This window comes from Equus caballus, chromosome 1, assembly GCF_041296265.1.
Source record: "Equus caballus isolate H_3958 breed thoroughbred chromosome 1, TB-T2T, whole genome shotgun sequence".
In the NCBI taxonomy this organism is placed as follows: Eukaryota; Metazoa; Chordata; class Mammalia; order Perissodactyla; family Equidae; genus Equus; species Equus caballus.
This window is the reverse complement of record NC_091684.1, coordinates 141,466,446-141,487,603: the sequence shown is the minus strand read 5'-3', so window position 1 is coordinate 141,487,603 and position 21,158 is coordinate 141,466,446. Positions and strand designations below refer to the sequence as shown.

Below are 21,158 nucleotides of genomic sequence, written 5' to 3'. Positions count from 1 at the left end.
CACAGAAACTTTGAAAATATGAAAAATAGTACAATACTCAAAGACAACATATTTCAACATTTTAATGCTATTGCTTTCTAGACCTCCTGTGTAAAGGCTTTATTTTCACATGCTTGTGAATTTCTAAAAACACAATTCTTAGAAATTAAATTTGTTTCTGATTACAAGAGAAGTGAGTGGACTAAAGAGACATAACAACTAAATACAATGTGTGATCCTGGATTTGGGCAGGGGGGTGGGGGTCACCACAAAGGACATTATTGGGACAACTGTAGAAATCTGAATATGGACTGTATATTAGATAACAGTTCTGTATCAATGTTAAATTTCCTGAATTCGATAATTGTTCTGTTGTTATGTAGGAGAATATTCTTCTTCTTAAGAAAGACAGGCTCAGTGTTTAGGAATAACCAGCATGACATCTGCAACTTATTCTCAAAATTATTTAGAATAAAAGAGAGAGAGAGAAAGCAAATTTGACTGAAGAGTGCAGGGCAGTTCTTTGAATAATTCTTGTAACTCCTGTGTAAGTTTTCAATTATTTCAAGTTACAAATATTTTTTTAAAAAAAAGAAATGCTCAGTATAAAAAATTTAGAAAATCTGATTAAACAAAAGAGGGAACAAATACCAAAATGCCAAAAAAAAAAAAAAAATTAGAAAATACCAAAACTACATTAAAAAAAAGTTAAGGGGCCAGCCCCGTGGCCAAGTGGTTAAGTTCCCACGCTCTGCTTCATCAGCCCAGGGTTTTGCCAGTTCAGATCCTGGGCGCAGACATGGCACTGCTCATCAAGCCATGCTGCAGCGGCATCCCACATGCCACAACTAGAAGGACCCACAACTAAAAATATACAACTACGTACCCGGGGGCTTTGGGGAGAAAAAGGAAAAATAAAATCTTTAAAAAAAAAAAGGTAAAATCACCATTTAGCCAACTACCTATAGAAAACTAATAATATTTTTTGGTGTATTTCCTTTCCTGACGTTTTTTCATAATACCGCATATTCTATTTTCAGTCTTCCCTTTTCCAACAGATTCACAAATATCTTCTAGGTTTTCATAAACCATGTGTACATAAAATTTAAGTCATATAATATTCCATTAAGCATATACACTGTAATTTATCTAACCATTCCCCTATTTTTAGATATTGCAGCTATTTCCAATTTTTATTTCTTATAAATGATATGATGAATATATTTATGCATAAAATATGGTCTATGTTTACAATATGCAAGAGAGAGTCTCAGAACATTCTAAGGCCCTTGCTATATGAGTTCCATTATAAGATGCCAAACAAGCACTGCTAGAGATGGAATGTTTCTGTCCCCTCAACATCCTATGTTGAAACCTAATCCTAATGTGGTGGTATGTGGAGGTGGGACCTTTGGGAGGTGATTAGGTCATGAGGGCTCTGCCCTCATGAATGGGATCAGCGCCCTTATAAAAGAGAGCCCAGAGAGCTCCCTTGTGTGAGGACACAGCAAGAAGGCAGCCACCTAAGAACCAGGAAGTGGGCACCACTGAATCTGCCAGCACCTTGATCTCGGACTTCCTGTCCCCATAACTGTGAGAAGTAAATTTGCGTTGTTTATAAGCCACCCAGTCTATAGTATTTTGTTATAATAGCCCAAACAAACTAAGATAAGCACCATTGTTTTAAAATCTTAGAACGTGACAAATTTGGTTTAAACCACATCAGAAACAAACAATATTTATGATTTTGGCCCCAAAGCAGTTAGTATTTTATTTCCATTTCCATAAATATACACATCTACCTCAGCCCTAATAACACAAGAAAGGCACTACTTTAATGCAGCATAAATGTCCCTTACAAGTTTGGAAAAAATTTTCAGTCAATAATAAATGGATATACCGTAACACTGTTCCCATTCCATTTGCAGCCAAATATCAGATCAAATCTACATCCTTAAATCTGAAAGAACATAATTCTATAGAAACAACTGTCACTCTAACTTAGCCAGAACCTTTTAATGTAGGCAGAAAAGAACACTAAGACTCGTATAGAAGAAAAAGAATATACAGATCCGATGCTGAAGAGGTGTAGGAAATAATATGAAATGATACACAAACAATTCAAAGTTAAGTCTCACAGTACACTTTGACTCTAAACATTGCTGAAAGGTGTGCAGTTATAATTACATAGTTAGATGGGGTTATTGGGGCAAAACTTCCCAGAATAGTCAAGTCTTAAAGAAGTCACAGATTGGTAGACAGACAGAGCAAGCAGGAGATAGGTGTGCCATGCGCATGAGCTCAAATGAGAGTGGTATGTAAGCCGAATGACGAAGGGTCTGAGGGGGTTCTAATTTAATACAATGAGGTTATTTAATACAACAAGGTTATTCCAGCAGTAAGATGCTAAGAGACTAGCAACAGTGACAACAGCTACAACATTGCTATTAGCATTGGGTCATGATGGCCTGAGCTAGAACCCCAGAAATGGAAAGAAAAAAAGAGATGAATCTAAGAAACAGCAAAGAATAAGAATTAATGGCATCCTATTACAGGGAAAGCTATTGTGCCCATTGTCTTCTCTCCTACTGACCAGCTTATTCTTAGTCAGTACCAACCACATTCTTTAATTATAAGACTGTATCTGTAAGGTTGATCCCTTCCTCATTATTCTTCTCTTGCAAAATGTTGTTGACTATTTTTATCTGTTTATTCTTGTACATTAACACCAGAAAACTTTGGTAAAATTCTAAAATAAACCTCTGGAAGTGTCAGTTACAAGTCACTTGGCACCCACAATATTTCAGAAGATCTAACATGTTTTCCCCTCTTTGGGGGAGTGGAGTCTAGAGTTTTATTGATTACATTAGTGTTTAAATGTCAAAATATCTTGACCTGAAGCAGTCCCTGCCCTCTTCAAAATAAACTCCTAGCTTTATTCTTTTTTTCACTACAAAGAAAAAGAGGAACTTACTGTATAAAATCCTAAATTTCTTAAGAGAGTCTTCATCAAAATTTCAGCCAGATGGGTGTCTGGATGGCAGCTCTGAGTGCCATAAGGTTGATCAGACAGGTTTCCGTAGCCAGTACACACAGAGGAGAGGTCAGCAGCATCAGAGGGTGCGCTATAGCCAAGTAAGGAAGCTACATGGGTATGATCTTGCAAACTTGTTAGAATGATATCCAGTTGCATTCTCTAAAGAAAAATGTTTCCAGCAATGAAACAGGAACAAATAAATAATTAGCTTAAAGTGCACTAGAAAAGAAAAAAAGGATCCTAGAAAAAAAAAACTGTACTAATAATACTAACCAATCCACTCAATATCCTCATAAACAATAATCTTTTAGGAAATGTGTAATCAAAACAAGAACTATCCTATTATTATTATTATTCGGAAAAATGCAACTTATAGCATTTTATTCCATCCTTTATTATAATACCTAAAACTCTAAGCTAAAATGACATACTCTGCATAACGACTTTAGCACTGCAAGTAAAGAGGAATAGGAAATGTCAACAGATAAATTATGCTATGCATACATTCTTCTAAAAATTATCAATGACACTATTTATTCTAATGTTTAAGATAAATCACTTGAAATCCAAACAATGCAAAATATTTATTGGAAAGCATCTGTGGATATTATATTGCCGGTAAGCACCACTTTTTCCCTCAAATCGATAACTCTACAATTGATTATTCTTACTTGGTTAAGAAAAATGTAATTAATGTATACCAGACATTAAAAATGGAAAGAATAAGCATATGCATATCATCAAATACTTTTTCATAAGAGTAATCTTCTTTTACTTTTTATATAAGCAATTTCAAAGAAAGTTCTGGGCATGGAACCAGCACTAGCACATGCCCTTTATTTCAACTCAGCATACTACAAATAAACTAAAAGGTCTGTAGTTTGACAGTGTAAGCAACACTGGAAAAATCAGTCATAATTTTAATAATCGGCCCCAAATCATTTAATAAATTATCACTTGCTTCACCTTCATTAGAAATCTGGGAACTCGTCCAGCAGAAAACATTAAATACTAGGATTTACCAGACCCATCAAGTTAAGTATTATTCCATAAACACATAGCAATTGATAAGTTTTATTTCCCACTCAGTCTATTTTTTTGTATGATATTACTGATTTACTTAGATACTACGCAAAGGCTCACCTGTCCTTTAGATAAACTTTCCCACCTATCAGGTCCTTGGGGTAAAAGAGAATGAAGTAATTCCATACGTTCTCTTAATGGAGGTAACAGCATGGTTGCTCCCACTGACAGAGTTTCAATTACCACCTGATATCAAAAAAGAAAAGTAGATTTATTGGCCTGGTTCTTATTTTTTTAATAGAAATATATGAAAAATAAATTCACTATTAGGATCATGGAAGTCTAAAGAAGGCGGATCATAAAAGTCTAAAAGAGGTGGTATGTCAAAAAAGAAAACGTGCAAGTCCTTCTTTAGATGTCTTTAAGAAAACTAGAATACATATTTTGGATTTGCCATTAAATAGCTAATCACCACCCAACAAAAATTTAGCATTGAGTCTACAATACTGGGCCCGGTAAGGTTCTTTGCAAAGTGCTGTGGATGCAGAAATAAACAAGACAGACACAAGCCCTACTTTCATAAGCATATACTCTAGCAGGAAAGAGAAATCTTGAGCAAGTAATTGTAAATGTGAAAGGAGTCACAAAGGGAAAGTAAAAGGAAGTGCAAACTTCAGTGAGTACACACATACAAAGGCAATTTACATGGCCTATTAGCTCATGGAACATCTCCCTGAGGATTAGGCATTTCAGTTAAGAATTAAAAAATGAGCAGGACTTAGCCAGACAAAGATCCAGGTAGCAAAAACAGCATAAAGAATAGCTGTATTATCTTAGGCCACATAACTTCTCTGGATCATAGCTTCTTTATTAGCAAAATGAGGGTAGTGGACTAGAAGAAAGAAACAAAGATTAAGGACAAGAGCCCTTATAAATTAAAAATATGATAGAAGAAACAAAAAATCTCAATAGAAGGGTTAGAATTTAAGATTAAATTTCTCATAAAGTAGAGGGAAAAAAGATGGCAAACAGGAAAGAAAACAGAAGAAAATTAAGAGGACTGATTCAGGACATCTAGTATCCCTAAAATAAGGAGTTCCAGGGAGACAGAAAACAATGAAGAGGAAATCAACAATATATTTCAAGATAATATCTTAAAACTGAAGTCTAAGAGTTTCCAAATTAAAAGGGTCCAACCAAGTATACACCACAGTAGATAAAATCAGAACCACATTAGTTCATATCATTTTGAAGAGCGAGAACACAAAGGACAAGTAGAACTTGCTACAGAATCTAGACAGAGAAACAGATTTCCATACGAAGAATCAAAAATTTGAACAGCATTGATTTTCTGAGTAACAACATTGAAAGCTAGAAGATGACAACTTTATAATTCATATGGGAAAATGATTTCCCATTAGAATTCTATGCTTCAACTTTTCACGAAGATACTCAATTCGCAAACTATTTCCGTGTGAGTATATTCTCAAAGAATGTATGTTCTATCTACTCTCTATCAGAAGCTACCGATGGATGTAAAAATCCAGAAGACACCATCTTAACCAAGTGTTCAAGGTCAAAGTCTCCAGTAATAAGACACATGAATATCATGAACTGCACAATATGATGTACTGAAAACATATCACCATTTCTGCGGTATTCTTGTCAAAAATGCATAACCTCAGCACAATCATGAGAAAACACCTAAAGAGATATTCAATAAGATAAGTGACCAGTACTCATGAAGTGTCCAAGTCATGAAAGATAAGGAAAGAATGAGGAATTGTTCCCGAGTGCAGGAGACTAAGGAGAAAAAACAATTAAAGCAATACGGGATCCCAAATAGAACCTTGGAAAAGAAAAAGGACATTAGTGGAAAACTGATAAAATTTCTTAAAAAGTGTTTAGTTTAACAGTATTAAACCAATGTTAATTTTTGACTTTGATAATTGTACTGTGGTTATGTAAGACATTAACATTAGGGGAAGCTGGTGAGAAATACATGAAAATTCTATTATTTATGCAACCTTTCCTTAAGTTTACAATTGATTCAAAATAAAGCATTAAAAAAGAAACACAAGAAACAACAGCAACAGTGATTGCTGCAAACAAATAAATTACTAGAAGTTTCAGGGATAAGGAAAGAGGATCAGAAATAGCCCTCAACAGAAACAGCCCTATACACATCCTGGGAGAATCCATCTCCTAAGGACTCTCCTAAGATGGAGCAGCTACCAAGGAGAATAAACAATTCTAAAGATAACTTTTTAAAAGTTTACTCTCCTTATCTTATTCCTGTGCTTTTCAACCTTTTTTAAAATATTACACTAGTACACCTACAACTAATATAATATTGTACATCAACTGTACCTCAAGAAAAAGAAATAAATCCAAAATAAAATAAAATATTATACCACCTCATTCCTCATAAATATTAAATCGTCAAAGTTCCCATTCACCACCTGGTTAATATTCCTTCTACCGACATTCCAAGGATATGTCCCTTTAGTTGAAAAATCACTGTATCTTTTTTGCTGTTTTTTATTTACATGTAATTCACAGCATAAAATTCACCTTTTGAAAGTATAAAATTCAGTGGCTTTTAGTATATTCATAGAGTTGTGCAAACATCACCACTAATTTTAGAATATCTTCATCACTCCAAAAAGAAATTCTGTGCCCATTAAGCAGTCACTCCCCATCTCTCCATCCCCCAAAGCCCTGACAACCAACTAATCTGCTTTCTGGCTCTATGGATTGCCTACTCTGCACATTTCATATATATGGAATCATACACTATGTGGGCTTTTGTGTCTGGCTTCTTTCACTTAGCCTGTTTACAAGGTTCAGTCAGGTTGTAGCATGTATTAGTACTTCATTCCTTTTTATGACTGAGTAATATTACACTGATGGGCACACCACACTTTTGTTCATCCATTCATCACTTGACAGACATTGTGTGTTTCCACTTTTTGGCTATTATGAATAATACTGCTATGAACATTCATGTACAAGTTTTTGTAGGGACATATGTTTTTGATTCTCTTGGATATAGAACTAGGTGTGGAATTGCTGCATTATACAGTAACTCATGTTTAACTATTTAAGGAATTATCTGTTTTCCAAAGCAGCTGCATCATTTTACATTGCCACCAACAATGTATGAGGGTTCCAATTTCTTTACATCCTCATCAACACTTCCTGTTCTCAGTCTTTTTGATTACAGCTCTTTAGTGGGCATGAAGCAGTATCCCATTGTGGTTTTGTTTTGCATTTGCCTAATGACTACTGAGGTTGAAGCATTTTTTCATATGCTTATTGGCCATATGTGTATCTTCTTTGGAGATGCATCTACTAAGATTCTTTGCTCATTTTTTAAATTGGGTTGTCTTTTTTATTGTTGAGTTCTAAGGATCCTTTCCATATTCTGGAAACTAGAATCTTACCATATATATAGTTTACATTTATTTCTCCCATCCTGTGAGATGGATTTTCATTTTCTTAATGTCCCTTGAAGCATAAATGTTTTTAATTTTGATGAAGTCAAATTTATCTCTTTTTTCTTTGGCTGTTTGTGCTTTGGGCGTCATATTTAAGAAACCATTACCTGATCCAAGGTCATAAAGATGATGGATGAGGGGATGAGAAAAATATGGTATAAACACACAACAGAAGATTATTCAGTCTTAAAAAGGAAGGAAATTCTGATACGCTACAACATGGATGAACCTTGAACACATTATGCTAAGTGAAATAAGTCAGTCATAAAAAGACAGTGTATGATTCCACTTAAATGACAGACTGTCAAAATCATAAAGACAGAAAGTAGAATGGTGGTTGCCAGGGGCTGGAGGGAGGGGAGAATGAGGAGTTACTGTTTAATGGGTATAGATTTTCAATTTTGTAAGATGAAAAGAGCTACAGAGACAGATGCTGGTGATGGTTGTACATCATGACTGTATTTAATATCACTGAACCATACACTCAAAAATTGTTAAGATGGTAAATCATATATGTATTTTACCATAATAAAAAATAAAACTGGGTCCTTGTGCTCAAAAATTCATCTTCTGGTAGAAAAGACAGATGTGTTTGTAAATAGACAACTATAATACAATGTGATGCAATGAGAACATGTACAAGAGAAACCTTACCTAGTAGGAGAGCAGGGAATGAAAGGTTTCTCAGAGATGACATCGGATCTTCGTCTTAAAGGATGAGCTAACCAAAAACATTTACTCCCACCAGGAAGTGGGGGAAAGACAAGGTTTGAGATATAAATTCACGAGTCCTATACTCTTACCTCTTGGATTTCATCTGGGACCGTCGAGTCCATCAGTCTGAAGAGCAAATTTCTAAGTGGACCTGCCTGTCTCCCAAGAATGCTGGTAGCTACCCCTCCCGCAAGTGCAAGAGCAAGGTGATTTGAAAGCAGCTTCAGGCACAGCTTAAGGAAATTGTGGTGTTCCCTGAAACCAAATAAACTGCTGTGAAATTCTGGAACACAAAACAGTATGTACTATCCAGTTTGGATCACATGTTTTCTCTTTAAAAATTTTGTCACATTATGACCAACAATAATTTTTAAAACATGATTCATGAAATTATGGATAACTTTTCCTAAAGGTTATTTTCAATAAGTACCTAAGTTTAGTTCTTTTTTAGATTATCAAGAAGCTTCATATAATTGATGGGGAAATCATACAGGAAAGATCATAAGGCAAAATTCAAAACGAGTAATTAATAGACATATGCACATACACAAACAGACATACATATAACATACCTTGATGAAGGGAAAGGGAGTGGTGGAATTTCACTGTTTATTTTATCACAGTATCTCTCAAGAAAAGAACGCAGGTGTGAGAAGGTACTCTCTTCGAGATCTACACAATAAGGTCGGTGCCATGCAACAACTTGTCTAGAAAAAAGCACACAACGATCATGAAACAGCCTTAACATGAAATTTTTACATGATCAAAAACAAAAATTAAGCCACTACTAAAGGTGAAAGATTCCAAGATACATAGAAGACCTTCTTGATTATGAAGGTGATAAAACTCTTCATTTTAGCAACTGAGGAAAACCAAGAATTCGCCATCCCTAGAATTGTTCAAGAAGAAAATATACAACCACCACCTGTTTTGGAAGGTTTGGATATTCACTCACCTGAGGGCAGAGGGCTGAGCCACAAAATCTGCTGCAGCTCGTTCTGGTTCTAAGGGTCTATAAACTGTATATTTCAAATTAAGAAAAATAGCCTGACTAAATAGAGTGATATACTGAAATCTATTAAAAGAAAACTCTTTTGAAGATTTTCAAGATCTCGGGAACCAACTATCTACATATAAAGTGACAAATTGCAGATTTAACACATAGCAAACTATTTATATACAACTTATTATATTTTTGGCTTTTGTTTTGAAGGGTAATTATCTATAAATGTTTTTAATTGGTTAAAAAGTCATAATAAATCCCATCTGAATCAACGGTCTAGAAAGAAAATACAATACATTCTAAGTTGTAAATTAGCCCACATGTATCTGAAAATATCTGAAACCACCCCAAAATTCCTTAAAATTCAGTCTCCTAATATTGGCTAAAAATCACCTACCTGATTATCTAAGGCAATAAGGTTATTACTTTAGGAAAAAGCTAAATTGCTGCAAAAAGTAAATTCCTTTATTTAAAAGTATGGCCACTGCCTTTTTTCAAAAAACTAACCAGATAAAGGGCATTGAGTTTAGTCAACTGTTCAAATCAATAAAGCTAGTTCTGATTTTGAATAATTTAACTTTTCTGGATATGCAGAAACTTAATTTTTAAAATCAGTATCTGGAGACAGAGAAGAAATTCAAAATGTTTGGAAATATCTTAATACAAGGTCTATCTTCTTGCTTATGAAACATTCCTAACTTCAACAGTCAAATGGAAAGAAATCTAGATGTCATTTCTATGAAAGTAAAAAATCAATACTATAAATATTCAGAAGGGCATTTTATGAACAAAGTAGTTATTTGTGTTTTTATTAGTGTTTCTGCTGTTATTAAAACACAAGATTTTTTTTTTTGGAGGAAGATTAGCCCTGAGCTAACTACTATCAATCCTCCTCTTTTTGCTGAGGAAGACTGGCCCTGAGCTAACATCCGTGCCAATCTTCCTCTACTTTATACGTGGGGTGCCTACCACAGCATGGCTTTTGCCAAGTGGTGCCATGTCTGCACCTGAGATCCAAACCGGCGAACCCCAGGCTGCTGAGAAGTAGAAAGTGCGAACTTAACCGCTGGGCCACTGGGCCGACCCCAAAACACAAGAATTTTTAAACATGGGCACTCTTACCTGTCCCTAGGAAGAGCAGTCCATGCTAGACTATGTGATGTTCCAGCAGAGATCTGCTGAATAGCTATGCCATCTAAGCCACTCACTTTCTTTGGTTTAGTAATAGGACCTGTGGAATTTCCTTGGCCACACTGCCCCATTGAGTTATTGCCCCAGGCATAAACTTCATTGTCTAAAAACAAAACATAAAAAACAAAAGAAAAGCCAAATTTAAATGTAACATATTTATGGAAGGTGATACATATGGAAGGTGATGTCACGTGGCGCATAACAACGTTTCAGTCAATGACCAACTACATATGCAATGGTAGTCCCCTAAGATAGTACCACATAGCCCAGGTGTGTACTAGGCTATACCATCTAGGTTTGTGTAAGTACACTCTGTGATGTTCACACAACGATGAAATCACCTAATGACACATTTCTCAGAACGTATCCCTGTTGTTAACTGGCACATGATGATAATTAATACTATTTCTTTAAAAACAAATCACCTTACCATGAGAAAGAGCCAAACAATGACTGTCTCCAATAGAAATATCAACTATTCTTGTGGCAGCCAGTTCTTCAACAAGCTTGGGTCTCAAAGCAGTAGCTTCGGAAGAACCACAACCCAGACAAGCTCCACAGCCCCAAGCATAGACCTGAAATAAACAGAAATACACTACACATAATATCCTGAGATATGGGTTGATGAATTAAGTTATTTAGAAATAAACATCATCTGTTAAACAACAGTGTGGCTTAACACTAAATAATAACACTCAGTTGTTTAAAATATTTACTGGTTTGATTAAAGACTTCCATAGTGATTCATTTGGTTGTTTTTAAACATTCATTGCACAGGCAGACAAGCAGCTAGCTGAAAAGAAAAATAATTGGTCACAGAAAAAAATGAAGGATCTTCTGAGAGATTCTGCCAAAGCTACTAATCGGCCTGCAGTAAGTTATATTTGCCCAATCTTAGCAGCTTGGAAATACTGTTGCTATCTTAAAACTTCTCCTTTACATGTTTTTCACTCTGAAAGTCTCAACAAATATTTCTTGGCTGATTACACCAAGGTGTGATCACATAAAATAAATTATATAAATCACAAAACTGATGTTTATGATTTAATTAAAAACTACCTCTCTTCATTGTTATAACAACTTTATCATTTACAAAGAGGGCCATGTGAAGCAGTAATCAAGACAATTCTCTTTGAACATCTTCACTTTTGACTAATACTAAAACAATCACTGACTGATTTAAGATGCTTGGGGGAAAGGTGAGGTGAAGAAAAGAGGAAGACAAAAGGATAAATAATGCCAATTTGGCAACCCAAAATCAAAACAATCAGCAAACTGAACGACTTTTTTCCCTTTAATGGGTTTTGGTAATGTAGACTCTCTTATCTGTATGCCACCAAGTTTGGGAATGTTTTTTGTCTTGCAATTATTTCAGGAAAGACAATTGAGAGGTTAAACCTCTTCAACAAAAAATAAAGAGCAAATACTTCTATCAGTTGCTAGAGAACTTACTTAAGACAAGCATAGAATGGAGCAAAATTACAGTATAGTAAAGGCATATGTTAAGAACTAAAGACAAAAATGAAAAAATATACTGTCAAAGAAACTGAAAATCTCCTATATCACTTATCAAGTACAATATAGCACTATCACTAAATAAGACCCACATAGCTAGAGTCTGCACTTGCAGTGTTCCTTTGGTTGAATACCAGATGAAGAAATACGTGGCTTGCATTTAGGGACCTTGTTGTATAAAAAAATACATACTTTTTTTTTTCTTATTTTGTTTAATTATTGGTCATTTCATGTGGATACATTTGCAAATGTCTACTATTTTGACCACAATGCATTTAATTGGTGGGCTATAATGTAACTACCATTTTTAACACTGATGATATAAGACAGTGACTTAAAAATTAAGTATCTCGGTTTTTTGTACTGAAAACAGCAAAGAACTTGTTGGCGTCCTTGTAGGTTAGGAGGATGCAGTCCCGAAGGATTGATGCCTGGTCCTTACCCAGTGGCAAGACAAAAAAAATACACACTATATTTTTAAACATAAGAATCACACTTAACGTGGTGGGAAGTTAGCACTGAAGGGGCCTGCGGAGACTGAAATGGACTGAGGGAAAGCAGATGTTTACCTTCATTTTATGCTCAGCAAGAATAATGGTGACCAGAACCACCCTTACCATTTCAAAGTATTTCCCTCTCTCTCACTTTATTTTTTTCTAAGTATATATATTTGATTTTAGGACACAAGGCATTCCAGTCTCTCAAAAAGTAATTAAATTATATGCTAATTTCAGCTTTGCTGCTCATCTTGTGAATTAGTCAAAAAACATTTTATCTGTTATCTGCCTGGCACATAACAGATTCCTATATGTGAGACAATGAGTGGTCAGCTCACTTTTTCACTGTCATCACTGATGGTTATAAGGGGGAAATTATTGTCAGTCTATCACCATACCTGGACCCTTTCCATCACCAACAAACAGAGGGAAGTTAAAATATGCATGTAGAAGTTCCAAAGTTTATAAAGGGAGTATAAAGTTCTGACTATCCTAAACCTGACTACCCTTTCTCAGAAACACCTAATCCTCTCAGATTATTTTCCATATGGAAATGTTCTCCTTACCATCTCTTTTAATCACCTTCTAGTCTTCTTAGTTCCTATCACTGGTTCCAGCAAAATCTATTCTCACTTTCCCCCACCATCCACAGTTTTTAAGAAAAAGTTTAAGGAGTGCTAAATGCTAAAAGGTTTTATAAAACCATCTTAATACAAAGAACAGGAAGCTGTGGGCAGGTTTTCCTGGGTCATAAAGGCCAGGTCAGAAAATCTAGTTCCTTCTCAGACATTCTACTTCTTCAAATAGGAGAAAATATTTCATTTCAGTAGACTGCCTTTAAAATATATTTTTTAACTTTAAAATTTAAATATGATTACTATTCCTTAGCCATCTAATCCTCTGAAATACTCTAAGCTTTTTATGTTCAACCCTTAGTCCTACCTGCCCTGTTGATGTCAAAGCAAGAGAAGATTGGCTCCCAGCACAAACTTTGCGAATGAACATTCCTTGTAAAGCTTCAATAACTTTAGGTTTATACACTCTGTTAGTATCACCATGGCCAAGTTTGCCTATAAAAACAAACACATTTAAGTTAAACAATTTACTTGTTTTAAAGAACCTCTTATTTTTTTTCTAAGTATTTAAGTAGAAAAATATCACTCATCTTTCCATCTCTACTAGGACAGTTTCTGACAGCAGAGGACATTAACAAATGAGTATTTTTGCTACAAGATAGAAACAACCCACAACCAATAGCGTTCTGAATCATAATTTCAAGCAATTAAAATCACTCTAAGAGAGACATGGAAAATTATCTTCCTGTCTTTCTCCCCTTTTATGTTCATATTTCTAACTTTAAATTTGCTGATATAATAAACAGGTCCTATATAAGAGTAAGCTTTGTTTTTAATTTTTGAAAAAATTCAATAGTTCATGAAACACAAAACTTTGCAAACCACTAAAGAAGAAAAACAAATGACCAATAACATATAAATTCAGTCTCACTAAGAATCAAGGAAACACAAATTAAATGATACCATTTTCATTGTCGAAATTATTTTTAAAATTATCTTAATTTTAATACCCAGTGTTGTTGAGGGATATGGAGAAGTGAGCATTCTCACATTGCTGATAGGAAGGACTAAGTAGAGTGGACAAAGATTTAGTCATTCATTGTGTCATTTTTAATACTGAAAAAAATTAGAAACCGTCTAGGTACTCAACAATAATAAAATGGTTTTATAAGTTGTGTTATAATCACAAGAAAGAATACTTTGAGCCATTTAAAAGAAAATTGTAGAGTCATGTTTGTAAATTTTCTCTACAAAAAATTCTAGAGAAAGATATTTACAAAATACTATTAGATAAAAACCAGCAGGTTATAAAATAATATCTATGATATATGTCTGCTTTGTTTTTTAAAAGAAATCTACATAGAAATATATGTATACACTTGTATAAATGCATATATATTTACATGTCTATCTACCAAAGTTTTAACAATGGTTATAGCAACATTTGTAGGAATAGATCATTTTAATCTTTTAAATTTCTGCTCATCTGTATTTGAGCTTTTCTACAACAGGCAATGTCCTATAGAAATAAAAAATAAATTTTTTTAAAAACTCAAGAAAAAAGGCCAAAGCTACCAATAAGTAATTTTTACATACCATTGTCTCCTCCTCCAAAAGACCATACAGTTCTCCCGTCTTTAGATAAAGCAATAGTATGTGAACTGCCACAAGAAACCTCTCCCACATTGCTAATGTCTTTTACTAAAGTTGGAATGTTACGGCTATTACTGTCACCGTGACCTTGGATAAAACACAAACAACAACAAAGAAATAATGTTAATTCTTCTTCTTTAGGTCATTACTTCACAGGTGGAATAAACATTACAAGTTAATAATAGAATTGAGTTTTTTTTAAGTGCAATTAAATATGAAAAACAGAATCATTTCCACTATGTTCTCATTCAATCTTCTAGGCTGCTTCCAAACTGAGGCATCCAGTTTCTTCAATGAATCATTAGAACATTCTATTTATGCTCCTCTCACAGTACTTACCTAATGCTGTCTAGTATCATGCTCATGGCAACTTGTTTTTACTACCCGTTAAATTATATACTTCAGGATCACGATGGTATCTTTCTTATCCCTGAAATCCCACAGTGCCTGCTCATAATAGGCGCTCAGGAAATACTTGCTAGATGTAATTACATCTTAAATTTCAGCACCAGAATCTAGGTATTCTCTATACAAAATTATCTTTCTCTGAACTTAAAACTAACAAATGATAGTCTTTGGCCTATTAATCCAGTCTCACTGCTTCTCAGTAACCGTCATCATTTCCATTTTTCTGTGAAATAACTTCAATTTTTTAAAAATCTTACCTAATCTTCCAAAGTCTCCTTCGCCCCATGTGTACAATTCCCCATCCTCTGTGACAGCAGCACTATGTCTGTATCCAGCTGACACACAAACAACTACCTGCATTGCACACAAAGCACACAAAGTAAATTTCATGACCACGAAGATGCTAAAACACATAGTTCACATTTGACCCTATACACAGAGACTTAGAGATACTAATATTCATAACTCATCCAGGAATTGCCATGTACAGTTGTGGAGGTTGTGTCCAGGACAAGGGTGCCTGGCTTAAGGGTGCTGAAATATAGCCTATGCTCTGTTTGCCAAGCAATGAATGCTGGCTTCCACCCAAAGGAGAGGATAACTTTTCTTAATTCACACAAAGGCACTGTAAAGGCTAGCAGGGGCCCCCAAAACATCAATCTAGTCACTTGCAAGAATATTATATCACCAACCAAGTCTTTGCTCAAAGAGTTGGAGGGGGCTGAACACTCACGGAGCAATGAAAAATTTTTAAATATAATGTTAACATAAAACCTCCCATCCTGGCTAATCAAGAAAAACTCATTAAACAACAGGGATAACTCTCAAAAACACACTATTATCAATGCAGATATATCTAAGCAGTTTATATAAACTTACATTAATTAAACTCCTGATAGTATCACTTTACTCTCAAGTAGCTGTACAGTTGATGAGCAGAATCAGAGGAATAAGGGTATATATAGCAACATCACTCATACCTTTTAACACTGATCAAAACCACTGACTACTGAAAAAACATAGAAAAATATCTACACTAACAACTCCATGTCTTTTTAATCTACAAAATTTAGAACTCACTTTAGAAAATTCAAAATTTAGATTCAATTAAAAATACTGAGCACTTAATACATTCTAGATAATATGCTAAGAACTTCTGAAATTTTTATGTGTAAACTATTAATTTACTTTACGGGACATTTTTCCTTCATGACATTCATACTAAGTTATTTTTAATTGGCAATGTTTCCATTATAAAATGGAATATTAAAAGGAACATAAGTAAAGGAAATTCAAAAGAATTGGAATTAAGGAAGAAAGAAGGTGCCAGAAAGACTAGGAAAATACAATTTCAAATAGAAATCATATGCAGTTCCTTAAAGCCCCATATTCAACATCTTATCAAGTGTCCCCTGATGTTGTGAAGTGGAATGTTCTAAGGCTCACTGTTTTGGGGTTGATATCGAAGTTAAAATACTGAAAGTTATAATAAAGTAAAATTCATTTGATAGACAACCTTCTCAGACAAATTACTATTAAGGAAAAGTGTCCCACTTGTAATTCTCATATAAAATTAAAATTTAAACTTTAAAAGATTTTTATATGAGAAAATTTTCATGGAAAGAATGCAATCTTATAATAGAGGAACCCATATAATTGCACATAATTTTAAGTTTAGGAAAATATCTTCACTTCTTTAAAGAAAGGTAAAATAAAAATAAGAAGAGGGAATCTAGGTTCAGTTTCTAATGGTGTCAATTATTTGTGTGTGACCTTGGGCAAGTTATTTAACCACTCTAAATGCCTCACTTAGATTTCTGATAATATGCCACCTCCTCTGAGAGAACCCTCTGACTTCATTATCTAATAGCACATCCCACCCAAGTTAGTACCTATTACATTACTCAATTTTTTCTTTACTATTATTCAAAATTATTTTACATGTCTGTTTACTTATTTATTATCTCTATCCCACAGATTAAAGCTCTATGAGAGCAAGGATCTTGTCAGTTTTGTTCACTGCTATATGTCTAATGCCTAAAACAATGCCTGGCAGTTGGAAGTTGCTAAATAAATACTTGTTGAATTGCTGATTCTCAGTTTCCTTATCTGTGAAATGAGAATAATAACTACCTTAACAAGGTTGTTTTAAGAATTAAAATTAAATAATGTATGAGAAAGTGTTTTGTAAACCATAAAGCAAATATACAAAAGATAACCCAAAGGGTTGGATGGGGGCAACTCAGAAAGAATACATCAAAATCTGAAAGATATTGTCAGTTATAGCACCAGTGCATCTAATTATTTTTAAACCCAAAAAAAAGCACATACCTTCCCCTGCAGAGGGCCCTGAATAAGTTTGGGATATTTCTGTGTTGAACTATTTCCATGTCCCAGTTTCCCATAATCACCATCTCCCCAACTGAAGACTTCTCCTTCCGTTGTAAAAGCTAAAGTATGACCATCAGATCCTTTAGAAGACGAAACCTTTTTAATGGATCTATGAGGCTCAAATGTTAACTTCTTCAAAGTAGACTGGTTATTAGAATCTCCAAGGCCCAGTCTCCCATAGCTGCCTTTACCACAAGCTCTGACAGAGCCATCCGTAGAAATGACAAAAGTACAGTATTGTCCAGCTTCAATCTACAAGCAAACAAACAGAATCATAAATATAAAATGGTTCTGTGAGAATCAAAGTATAATATTTAAGGCTGGTTTTATCAAAGAGGCTCAAAGGAAGTCTTTTAAAGCAGAATATGGCATGACCCTCCAAAGAGATTAAGGAGTAAACAGAAAATTAAGAAAACTATAAATGGCCTTTTCAAGTTGACTTTACTGTTGAGCTCAAATTAATGTCTACTCTATCTTTTGAGGTTATCTACCCAGTCGTGGTTCAAAGAAACAACAAAGCAAAATGTGTTGGCCGCCTCTTGTAACTGGTGAAGGGCAAAAATAAAATTTTCCTATAAATTCCTTTAAGTCCATTATGGCAAGAACCATACAAAATATATTCTAGGGGCCAGCCCACGGCCAAGTGGTTAAGTTCACGCGCTCCACTTCAGCGGCCCAGGGTTTCGCTGGTTCAGATCCTGGGCACAGATATGGCACCGCACGTTGGGTCATGCTGGGTGGTATCCCACATACCACAACTAGAAGGACTTACAACTAGAATATACAATTATGTACTGGGGGGCTTGGGGCAGAAGAAGAAGAAAAAGAAATAAAAGAGAGAAGATTGGCAACAGATGTTAGTTCAGGTGCCAATCTTTAAAAAAAAAAAAGGAGCCAGCCCAGTGGCACAGCGGTTAAGTTTGCACGTTCCACTTCTCGGCAGCCCAGGGTTCGACAATTCGGATCCCGGGTGCGGACATGGCACCACTTGCCAAAAGCCATGCTGTGGTAGGCGTCCCACGTATAAAGTAGAGGAAGATGGGCATGGATGTTAGCTCAGGGCCAGTCTTCCTCAGCAAAAAGAGGAGGATTGGCAGTACTTAGCTCAGGGCTAATCTTCCTCACACACATACACACACACACACAAACTTATTTAAACTTATTTAAAACTTATTTAAAAAAACATTTAATGAAAATAATAAAATAGAAACTTCCACCTGGGCTAAAAGGTAGGTACAAATGTAAAAAGGTGATCATAATAAGAAAATGAAATGCCAATCTGGCAAAGGGAAAATTCCAGTTTTTATTTAATCTTATTTACCATTTGTGTTGAATATAATGGTAAACTTGTTGCCATTCATATCTCTTTTTACAAATCCAGAACCCAATTTAATTTTTGAAACTTGGAAACACTGTTAAGGAAATGCGGGATTAAAAACTTTTTTCTATTAAAAGGAAAAAAACCTGACATAGTACGGTATGGAAACAACATAGATAAGAAACAAGCAAGATTCTTCACTCATTTAAAAAATACTCTTAACATTACTTAAAGCAAACCCTGCCATCTACCAATTTGGAAGGTATGCAGGGAACTCACCGTCTGAGCATCAGAGAAACTAGGAGCCAGTTTGGGCTGTAATATTTTCTCCTGTGTGCCTTCCACCAACTGATGGCTGCTGTTGCTCCCCCAAACATAAACCTCACAGGTTTCGGAGACAATGGGAGCATCACCAGTCTGAATGCTATCTGGGCTAGCACATGTTCTTGAGTAATCAGAAGCCATTCTGCAAACCTATTAAAAATTTAAAACATGCAATAAATAGTCAAGATATTTTTAGTGTAGATATTTTTATAAAAATGCTCTGAAATTACTGACTTTCCTTCTTCTAAAACTCTCAACTGCTCAAATAACCTAAGAACACAACCAATCTTAAACACAGATGGCCAGATCATTTACTCCTGCAGAATAAACCACTAAAAGATACTAATAAAGGTGGCAAAAATGGCGAGGAGGAAACACACAAGCCTTTTTTAACTAAAAATTTATTTTTGCATACAACAGCATTATAGAAAACAAAGCTTAAGATACAAAGTAGAAAAAAAACCATTGATAATCCCATCACCTTAATAAATGTTATCTTTTTTATATATATCCTTCCAGAATTTTGCATATACATGTTATTTAACATAGTTATCACAATGGACATATAAAAGTAATGACACAGAAGAGTCATGCAAAATTTTTCATATGTCTACCTAATCTTCATGATTGAACCAATAATATTCCACCTAATGAAACTTAACAACTTCCCTTTAATAGGACATTTAGATTCTTCCTACTTGTTTGTTATATAAGCCATTTTTAAGAACATAGTAGTTACCTTTTTTATTACTAATCTAGTAGAGAACTACAGAAATAGGACTACTATATCCAAAAAAATGACAATAATCTTATGATTCTTAAAACATACTATACCAAATTGCTTTCCAAAATGGTGCTACAATATTATTATATCACCAGCAACGTACAAAAGGAGGGCTGTCCTAAAAACAGTAAAGGTCCAGAGCAATTCAACACTCACTCATACATACATTATATATATAAAATAAAAATCATGGCTTATTTACCATTTGTGTAGAATATAATGGTAAAGTCTGTTGCCATTCATACCGCTTTTTAAAAATCCAGCTTTCCCCCTCCCCAGCCCTGCCAAAAGCACAGGACCCAGGGTGGCCATCCAATTATGAGAGTACTAGTCTCACTGCATCCATACAATCAGTAAGTATTATGCTTTTAATTTCTTTGTAAACTTAAGTGGGAGAAAAAGAGGATGTAGTATTTTAACTTTACATTTCCTCATTACCAGAAGAACTAAAGTTTTCCCATCTATTTGTTTACCACTAACCTCTGCCCATTTATTAGGGCTTAATGGATTTTTTATTGACTTGTATGAACTCCATACAATAAAGGTATTAATTTGGACTATCCTGTTGTCAGCTTGGTGTCCACCTTTTAGTTTTTTTGCTGAATCAAGCAAAACGATAAGAGAATTTTCAAAAGTCAATACACTGGAATACCAGCCCATTAAGTGGGAGGAGACAGAGTAATTTTAGTCAGAATCTTTAAATAGTATCCAAAACAACAGAAAAATATGTGTGTTAGATAAATTATTTTCCAGTGAACACGAGGACACACAAAATATGCATAAGTGAAGGCTGCCAGCCCCTAATAAAAGATCTGAAATTTTGCAAGGAGGATGGTGGGGCCAAGAGGGTTAGAATTTTTTTCTCTAAAGATCTATTACTATAATAAAGCTTAAAGGAAAAATCATAGTCCTCTTCCCACCCCTGCCCCACCGGAAAAAAAAAAAAAGAGGAGCAAGGCAGGAAAAAAATACAATCTACTCACGCTTAGAAACGTGTTTTTTAAAAACAACTGGTAGGGGAGATTCTGGGAAGATAACAGCAGCAGTAAAAACAGTTTTCTAAACACTCTGAATCACTACAGAGAGCAATGAGAAAGCAAAACTCTAAACCCACATTTACCATTCACAACAAAACTAGGTGACAAAGGTAGCGCTGATAACTCCAAAATATAAGCTGGCATGAACAAATCACCACCAAACTTAAGATCTGCACTGCAGTGACATCTGTGCAGGAGGAAGCAATAGA

At 34.7% G+C, this 21,158-nt stretch overlaps 1 protein-coding gene across 50 annotated transcripts in view; it reads right to left on the bottom strand.

Annotated features, from left to right (window-relative positions):
* Nucleotides 1-21,158, bottom strand: part of HERC1 (HECT and RLD domain containing E3 ubiquitin protein ligase family member 1) — a 204,183-nt gene that overhangs the window by 121,629 nt on the left and 61,396 nt on the right. For all 50 annotated transcript variants that reach the window (XM_070234926.1, XM_070235108.1, XM_070235114.1 and 47 more), the window contains exons 4-14: nt 19,084-19,278; nt 17,427-17,738; nt 15,353-15,449; nt 14,631-14,774; nt 13,402-13,529; nt 10,878-11,022; nt 10,379-10,550; nt 8,826-8,960; nt 8,343-8,508; nt 4,160-4,285; nt 2,954-3,175 (exon numbers count right to left, since the gene is read on the bottom strand). In XM_070234926.1, coding sequence (XP_070091027.1) covers nt 2,954-3,175; nt 4,160-4,285; nt 8,343-8,508; nt 8,826-8,960; nt 10,379-10,550; nt 10,878-11,022; nt 13,402-13,529; nt 14,631-14,774; nt 15,353-15,449; nt 17,427-17,738; nt 19,084-19,278 — 1,842 coding nt within the window. The remainder of the gene's footprint in view (nt 1-2,953; nt 3,176-4,159; nt 4,286-8,342; nt 8,509-8,825; nt 8,961-10,378; nt 10,551-10,877; nt 11,023-13,401; nt 13,530-14,630; nt 14,775-15,352; nt 15,450-17,426; nt 17,739-19,083; nt 19,279-21,158) is intronic.